The sequence below is a fragment of the Neophocaena asiaeorientalis genome, unplaced genomic scaffold (genome assembly GCF_003031525.2).
Source record: "Neophocaena asiaeorientalis asiaeorientalis breed wild unplaced genomic scaffold, Neophocaena_asiaeorientalis_V1.1 scaffold392, whole genome shotgun sequence".
Taxonomy (NCBI): domain Eukaryota; kingdom Metazoa; phylum Chordata; class Mammalia; order Artiodactyla; family Phocoenidae; genus Neophocaena; species Neophocaena asiaeorientalis.
This window is the reverse complement of record NW_020174421.1, coordinates 61,002-69,760: the sequence shown is the minus strand read 5'-3', so window position 1 is coordinate 69,760 and position 8,759 is coordinate 61,002. Positions and strand designations below refer to the sequence as shown.

The following is an 8,759-nucleotide window of genomic DNA, read 5'->3' as shown; positions in this document are numbered from 1 at the left end:
TGGGAGGGTACTTCTGCCATGGCCTGAGCTGCCCACTCCTCCAGGGGGCCCTCACCAGAACCACCTGGATCTTCTGGCAGGCCGGACCTCCTCAGGGCCACGACTGTGGGAGAAACCCCAGTTCCCAGACCATGGAGGCCAAGGCCTCCAGACCCAGGGAGGCCTGGGTTTGCATCCTATCTCTGCCTCTTCCTGATTCTACGACCTTGAACAACTCATTCCACCTCTTTGATCCCCATTCTCCTAATCTGTAAGTGGGAATTGAATTTCACATGATTTACTGAGAATTTACTGTGTGCCAGACTCTCTATGCCAAAAACAGCAGTGAACAGACAGGCAAAAAACCAGCCCCCCAGGGCTGACATCATAGTGGGAAGGGGCAGATAGGAAATAAGATCACTAAGTTAAAAGAAAAAAAAGTGAGGTCTGCCAGGTAAGGAAGGCGATGGGAAGTGCTGGAGGTGTTGGGAGTGTAGGTGTAAGTTCAAACAGGCCGCTTGGGAAAGATGAGAAGGTGAAGATTCCACAGGTTCCTGAAGGAGGTGAGGAAGGGGGTTTTGTGGGTGTCTGGGAAGGAGCATTCTTGGCAGAGGAAACAGCCAGTTCAAAGGCCCTGAGGTGAGCTTGAGTCTGGTGTGTGGAACGGCGAGGAGACCAGCGCACCGGAGTGGAGGCAGCCCAGGAGAGAGCATTAGGAGGTGAGGTCAGGGAGGCCCGGGGACTGTCAGTTGTGGGGAGAACGTTTGCTTTTATTCTCCGCCGGGTGGACTGAGTCCTCACTGCTCCGCTGGTGACCCAGTTTTGTGGGTTTGAGAGGGACGTGGGAGAGCACAGACCTAGAAGGCCACGGCCCCTCTGGAGCCTGCATCCCCGCCCCACATGACATTGGGGCCATCGTGGTCCCATGGAGGGGGGTGTCAGCCCAAGCGTGGGCTCAGGGCCCAGTGCCAGGGGCCCCGCACGCCTTGTGGAAGAGGGATTGCAGGGCTGGCAACCTCTCTGGTCCGTGTCCAGCCTGTGGGTGCCCGAGCGCTAACGTGGGCCTCCTGGGCGCCCCTCTTTTGGGGTCTGTTGCCCTTGTGTTTGGAGGGAGAGAGCAGAGCTGAGGATTAAGGATGTGGTCTGCTGGGGGCCAGACAGACCAATTCCAGTCTGTCTTCTGCAGCTCCCCAGCTGAGTGGCCTGTCTGGGCTTCAGTCTCCTTGTCTGTAAAATGGGATTGTTAGTGAGCTCGCAGAAGAGTTAAACATGTCAGTGCCGGTCAAGTGCTTGGAGTGGTCCTGGCACTGGGCGGGCCAAGCCCTGGGCTCCTTTGTCAGTCTTTTTTTTTTTTTTTTTCAGTCCTTGGCACCAAGTGAAGCAGGCATCTGCTTTTTAAATCTATTGATATATTTCTTTTTGTTTCCCTTAAAAACATGCATTGAACAGAGCAAGGGTCACCCCGTGGCTGAGCCGGTCTCTTCACGGCTTCTGGGGAGGCCTGTCAGCTACAGAAATCGGGGCTGTCACTCTGAGGTCAGCCTGCCACCGGCTTTGATGCTTCTCCATCCAGCTGTCTGACCTGGTCCAGCCTGCCATGGCCAGAGGGCGATCATTCAGTGGGTCAGGAGTGCCCAAAGGAGCCGGGGCTGCTGCCAGGAGGGCCACAGGCATTACCCGAGTCCCCCCAGGACTGTCATGGGGTGAGGGGAGAAGGCAGGAGGGGCCCATGGCTCTGCCGCTTAGGAGCTGTGTGACCCTAGGCAGTTCCCTTAACCACCTCTCTGTGCCTCAGTTTCCTCATCTATAATGTGGGGATGATCACGACACCCACCACATAAGATTATCATGGGATAAAGTGGTAATAATTTAAAATTTCTTAGAATGTGGCCTGGGTTCAAATCCTCACCATGCCCCTTACAATGGGAAGTCGCCTAACCTGCCCGTGCCTCAGCTCCACCATCTGTGAAATGGAAATAACGATCATCCCACCTCAGAAGGTGATGGGGATACATGAGACAAAGCTTGTGAAGCACCTAGCACAGCACCTGGCACTTAATCAGGAGGAGTTGTTACCATTACTAATGGGAAAATCTTTCTATCGAGGTGAGTAAAAGGGCCAGGGAGAGAACTTCCATGTGTCCTGGCTCTGTGTACCACATAACCTCGCTGATGCCTCCCACCAACCCATGAGGTGGGCACTGGCTCCTCCACTGTGCCGAGACTCAGAGAGGAGAAGCGACTTGTCCCAGATCCCTTAGCCGGTCGGCAGCAGATTTAGGATCCAAAGCCCATCCTACCCTTTCCATCGAGCCAGCGATGCCTTCGGAGGTGGGGCCGACCCATCCAGGATTGGCCGATCGCTTGTCGGAGTGCAATCAGCAATGGGCCACTGTGTGCAGTTGTGGTTGGACTCAGGGGCGACTGGGGGCCCCCTTCTCCCCAGCGGCACTCGGGCCGGCTGGCCCTGCTGCTGGCTTTCTGTCAAGCGGTTATTTTCTCTTCAGCCCAAGTTGAGCCTCCGGGCATTGGTTTTCCCAGTGACCCCTCTCTGATGGTGAACGCTCCCTCCTGGAGGCCCGCAGAGCCAGGCATCAGTCACGCCCCCATCGACAGCCCTCCCCAGCCCCCGCTTCCCAAGCCCCTGTCCTGCTTAGGCGGGACCCTGACAAAGGCAGCCTGGCCAAGGGCTGACTTCCTTGTTCCCTTTCTCAAAGCTCAGTGGCTCCCTGGGGCTCCAGAGAAATGGAGATAATGAAGGCAAATTAGCAATGCTTTCAGGAGAAGTAAAATAAAAAAGAAAGCCATCCACCCGGGCTGCAGCTTGGGGGCCGGGGACCAGGTGTGCGGTCTGTGCTCAGTACGGTGTCTCTCCCTCCTGCTCCCCCGACTTGCCCAGCCTGAGTCTGCCGGATGGGCTGGCATTGCTGCGAAATGAATTTCCCTCTGAAGCGAGTTCTTACAGGACAGATTGACTGAAGGAAAAAGCTCATAATTGCCCATTGCTGGAAGGAGGAGACAGGAAAAACACTCGGATAAAAATATCTCTGTTTTTTGTGCACTTTTCCAGCTGAAAATTGGTGGGAAAGATGTTTTTGAAAAGCCTTCATCTATAAGCATATAATTACCAGGTCCCAGAACAAAAAATAGAGAGAGAGCGGGAGAGAGCAGGCATGTTCTCCGAGGGAGGAGGACTGGGGTCCGAACCCTCCTGGGGTTTTCTATAAATAAAATAATTCCCTCAAATTCTCATGCCTGGGCTGGTTGGAGCCAGCGATAGGGGGAGACACCCCCGTTTTACAGGTAAAGAAATAGAGACTCAAGTCACACGGTTAACTGGTAATTCTGTCCTTGCCTTGATTCTTGGTTTGAATGCTGCCTGTTCCCCCCTGACCTGAGGATGTTTGTGAGAGTGGGGCACTGTCCCCTCTGAACAAGCATCAGCAGACATTGTAGCATTCCTTATGGGCGCCTTTCTGAATGTGGCAGGGGTCTTAGATATCCAGAAGCCCCGTATCTGGCCATCAGCTATCCTGAGTGGCCTCCACCGCCAGAAAGAGGTCATCAAGGCCACACCCCAAAATGCACGTGCGTTCTCTACAGAAGAGTCTCTCAAGTCCTCACTTATTGCCCACTGACTCTGCGCACAGTTGTATGAGTCTTGGTTTGCATCATCACACAGTCAGGCCTGTCTGACAGCTGAGCCCAAAGGCAGCAGACCCCCACATCTCAGCTGTGCCAAGTGTGCCATCGCAGCCCAGTTTGGCACCGTGTCATTCACTGGATCAAAATTTGAATATTGGGATGAGGAAAGGGCAGAGAGGTAGTGTTGAAGACACACCACAGAGACACCGCAGGAAATGGGTGTTCCTCTGCTTCAGCATCAGCGTTAACCTGCCGCTGTTCCGCTCCATTCTTTGGGATTCTACGGCTCTGAATTCGGCAAACTTGATTCTCTGCTTTCTTGTCCGTAGGAGATAATCTTCCCCCTCCCCCACCTCCAGGCTCCTAAACTTGGAGCCAGCAAGCTTATCTCTGGTCTTCCCAGGACAGCCCGGAGAGAAGGATTTTCCAGTGGCAGAGTCTAATTTGCATGGGATAAGATAGATTTTAATTCCAGAATTGCCCGCATGAAATACCAGAGATGTTCACTGTCACACAGTTGGTAGAACCCAGTCTTTTTAATTTTATTAGCTCAGAAACGTCTTGTTGAATCTAAATGAAGTGCAAATTAGGGAACCGTAATAGGAGGCTTTATACTTAATGGGGTGTTGCCTGAATCCGTGGCTGTGGATGTGAACACAGGGCCTGGGGGTGGGGGAGGTGAGCAAAGCTGCTGGGGGCCAATTCCCGGGGCCCTGGAAATGATTCGTTATTTCCCACCTTCTGGCAAAGCTAAGGGAACTTATCCCTGGTCTGGAGAAGCTATATCTCAATGGTTAGAGCTGCAGGTGGTGAAGGTTCTCAGGCTTCCTTGGTCCCAGGTTGAACTACAGCCTTGACCCCAAGCTGAACCTGACCCCGACCCAGCCTGAGCCCCACCCCTGACTCTAAAGCAGTGATTCTCAGTGAGGGGCAGGGCGGGGTTGGGGGCGACAGTATTGCTCCCCTAGGGCACATGTGGGTTGTCTAGAGTCATTTTTGGTGTGGTGACTGGGGTGGGATGCTACTGTCATCTAGTGGTTAGAGGGCAGGGATGCTGCTAAACATCGTACAGCAATCCAGCAAAAAAAAATGTCAATAGTGCGGAGGTTGAGAAACCTGCTGTAGATTGTAGGTTGTAGATTTCTGGTTCTGACTGAGCCCGGACCTTGGCCAGGCTGTGTCCTGATCTTGACCCAGGTTGACAACACCTCTGGCCGAACGCTAATCTGAGCCCCTCCCCACCTCGTGAAAAGGATGTGGCTGGGATGGGATAAGAGGCTTCTGCCCGCCGCTGGGGCTGATTTGCTCCCTAGCCCCCTCTCTCCCCCTCCTCTGAAGAGTGAGGAGGGGGACAGTCCTGTCAGTGAGGGCTTGCTGTGGCCAGGGGGCTGGGGAGGGAGTGGCCTGCCCACAGCTGGTGAATGGTGAATTGGGGTGGGGGCAGAGCGGGGAGGGGGGCAGGGTGTAGGCTTGGGTGAGGCCTGAGACAGCAGCAGAAGTCTGGGGGGGGTGTACAGGTGCCTGGAGGGGCAGGGGTGGCCCCAGAGGCAGCATGGGAGAGCCGGCCCGCTTGACGGTTTGCCAGTTGACCTTACCCATCACAGTCCAGGGCTGAGAAGGGACTTGGAGAAGAAATGTGGCAAAAAGAACCTGGTCAAGGGAGCCTGGAGCATGGGGCAGGGTGGGCAGAGGCGCCTGGGGTCTGGTCCTGGCTATTAGCAGAGGCTGTCGTGGCCAAGGGTTGTGTGACCGTGGGCACGAGTTGTCCCTCTCTGAGCCTCAGCTTCTTTCTGTATACGTGGAATGATAGTTGTGGAGACGGTTAATCACTGGACCGTCACGCAGAGCCCAGTCTGTGGTGGGTGCTCCAAAGAGCGTTACTCAAGAGCACAGACAGAGTTGCCCTTGCGGGGAGAAGCCATGAGGCTCCCCCAGCGGAGACCCAGGTGGAGCTGGTGGCAGGAAGGAACCCCTCTAACAGGCCACATCCACGAAGCAGAAGATTCCCAAGGCAGGAGGGCTTTGCCTGATGGAAATGACAGCGGAACTCAGGGCCTTTCCTCTCTTTCTCTCCTGCAGACGATGGGCCTTACTCCAAAGGAGGCAAGGACGCAGGAGGGGCTGATGTGGCTCTGGCGTGCCGCAGGCAGAGCATTCCAGGTAACCAGCCTCCTCTCCTTCCCCTTCTCTGTCCTGGAGCACAGAGAGCTCCAGGTGGGGGTCAGACAGCATCGGCTCTGCAGCTAACTCACTTTGTGACCTTAGACTAGTCACTTAACCTCTCTGATCCTCCTTCATAAGAAGGACATGATTTCACCCAGTGTCATTCAGCCAAGGGTACTGAGGGGACTTATCGAGTATTGGCCTCACTTGTCCTGGAGCTGGGGGCCTAGAATTGCCCCCACGCTGCCCACTCACCCCCTATCTGTCGGCAGAGGAGTTCCGAGGGGTCACCATGGTGGAGCTGACCAAGAAGGAAGGCAGCACGCTGGGCCTGACCATCTCGGGTGGCACCGACAAGGATGGGAAGCCCAGGGTCTCCAACCTGAGGCCTGGGGGGCTCGCAGCCAGGTGAGAAGTGGGCTCAGTGGGGGCAGCAGGAAGGGGGCCGGGGGCAGTGGAGGAGGGTACTAGGGCCTTCGGCAGAGCAATCAGACAGCTGTTTCCTGGAGCACCTAAGACCTTGGTGTCTGTGGAGGGAAGGCCCCCAGTGGAGGCTGGGATTCTAGGCCCCGGCTGCTTCTTTCCCTTTACACCAGAGGTGACTCAGCTCGGCCACAGCATCCCATGCTCACCGCTCTCGGGCCCTCCAGGCCTTTGCATCCTGTTCATCCCCACACACTGCCTCTGGGAAGCCCCCAGCACCCCAGGCTGAGGCAGGCGTTCGGCTCTGCTGGCACAGCCCTGTGTGCCACTTCTGCACACACTGCCTGCACCTATTATTTTACCTCTGGGGTCCCTTGGACCATGAGTTCCATGAAACCTAGGAGTTAGCCTCTCTATCACTGCCCCTCTGGGCCCAGGAAGAGCATTAAGGAATAGCAAAGGAGGTGATGGTCTGGCCACTCTGTGGGCTGTCTGGGGCTGGTTAGAGCTATAACGATGAGGGTGACACCTCAGCAGGAGGGAAAGCGGGCAAACCAGCATCAGGGGAAAAGCTGGCCTGGGTGTCGGGCAGGTCTAGGTTAGAATCCCCACTCTCCTAACTCACTCCCTGTCTGACCCTGGACATGTCTGACCTCTCTGAGCCTCAGCTTGCCCATCTGTAAAATGGGGATCCAGAGACCATAAGGATTCAGTGGGAGGGGGGACATGAAATGCCAGCACCTGTTACCACGCGTGTGCTCTGGCCTCCTTTCTCCCAGGAGTGACCTGCTGAATGTGGGCGACTACATTCGGTCAGTGAACGGGATCCACTTGACCAGGCTCCGCCACGATGAGATCATCACTCTGCTCAAGAATGTGGGAGAGCGTGTGGTGCTGGAGGTGGAGTATGAGCTGCCCCCGCCCGGTGGGTGCCCTTGGACCGGGAACTTTCTCCACTGCCTTGGTCATGGGTGGACAAAGCTGCCTCCTTGCCAACACCTGGGTGGTGGGTGGGGATCATGCCAGCTGGGGTGGGCTGGTCCTGGAGACTGGCCACAAACACCCATGCTGCACCTGGGGCCTTGCCTACAACTGCGGTACGCTGTCACCAGGAGGTGGTAGGGACCTGCTTATAACCCCTTGTCATCCTGCATATTTAGTTTCCAGATGCTTCTCCTTTAGGAGGGAAGGTTTTAGGAATGTCGCTGAATAAATTGTTCCCCGCCCTCCCATGCTTCACTGAGTACAGTGGCCTAGGGTTTAGCTTAGCTCTGAATTTTCAGAGTTGGTCTGAAGTCTTGAAAATTGAGTGACTGTCTGGAATTCATCTCTGGCCTAAGACTGTGAGCCATGGACTCAAGCCTGAGTTCTGCTGTTATCTCTGTGGGAGCATGGGCTGGCCCTTTCACCTCTCTAAGTGGTGGACTGAGTGGGTTTTAGGGAAGAGGGTGCATCTAAGCTTCACTTGTCCTACCTGTAAAATGGGGCAAGGGGAATTTACCCTTCCTGTAATGTCTTTGACTGGTCACCCAACTCTCCTGGAATGAGCTTTGGGGACATCTGCCAGCTTGGTGATGCAACTGAAGGACTCAAGGAGTCCTCCATTTCTCCCCAGCCCCTGAGAACAACCCAGGGATCGTTTCAAAGACAGTGGATGTCTCCCTCTACAAGGAGGGCAATAGCTTTGGCTTTGTCCTCAGAGGTCAGTGTAAGAGTCACCTTTGGGGTCAAGGGACGGGAAGGCTAATGCCAATTCTATGTATGTTCTGTTTTGCTCTAATGAATTACCTACATGTATAATCTTCCTTCTGACTTTTAAGAACCATTAAAATCAAGTATTAAACGGAAAAATTGGCCAAGCAACAAAGTGGCCAAGCAACCATTAAAATCAAGTATTAAATGGAAAAATTCGCCAAGCAACAAATGACTGGGGGGAGTGAGAGGGAAAAGCTGTAACAGAAAATGAAGTTTGGAGCTGCCTAGCAACCAGAGGAAAACGGGAAATAGGATGAGGTTGCAGGAAAGGAAGCAAGCTGTTTAACAGAGAGAGAACTTTGGTCCTATTCCCTACTTTTTGTCCGAACTCTGGGTGGGATTTACAGTTGATATCTCATAGGAGGGACTATGAAAAGCAAGGACAGAGTCCTCAAGCAGATTTAATTAAGGAAGCCTGCTTAAGGTCTGGGTTGGGGCCTCCGGGCGCCAGGGAGGGAGTGGATAGGTGACTGTTGAATTCTGTCCAGGAGGTGCCCATGAAGACGGGCACAAGTCCCGGCCACTCGTCCTGACCTACGTGCGGCCCGGCGGCCCTGCCGACAGGTGAGCCTGAGCCGGGATGCAGCTTACAGCCTCACCCTGCACTGCCCTCCCCCAGCTCCCCTAGGAAGAAGGCAGAAAGGACATCATACACATTCTCCAGATGAGCAAACTGAGGTCCAGACAGGGGACACCCCTGCCCAGAGTCGCTCAGCGGATTATTGGTGGAGCCAGCACTAAACCCCAAATGAGAGCTTCCCCCAACCTTTCTTCCTCAAGGTCCTTCTGTCTCT

General features: G+C 54.7%; 1 protein-coding gene across 1 annotated transcript in view; it reads left to right on the top strand.

The window, feature by feature from the left end:
* Positions 1 to 8,759, top strand: part of GRIP2 (glutamate receptor interacting protein 2) — a 64,558-nt gene that overhangs the window by 2,439 nt on the left and 53,360 nt on the right. Inside the window, exons 2-6 of the mRNA XM_024756472.1 lie at positions 5,704 to 5,784; positions 6,060 to 6,195; positions 6,990 to 7,135; positions 7,826 to 7,912; positions 8,454 to 8,529. Of these exons, the coding sequence (XP_024612240.1) occupies positions 5,704 to 5,784; positions 6,060 to 6,195; positions 6,990 to 7,135; positions 7,826 to 7,912; positions 8,454 to 8,529 (526 nt within the window). The remainder of the gene's footprint in view (positions 1 to 5,703; positions 5,785 to 6,059; positions 6,196 to 6,989; positions 7,136 to 7,825; positions 7,913 to 8,453; positions 8,530 to 8,759) is intronic.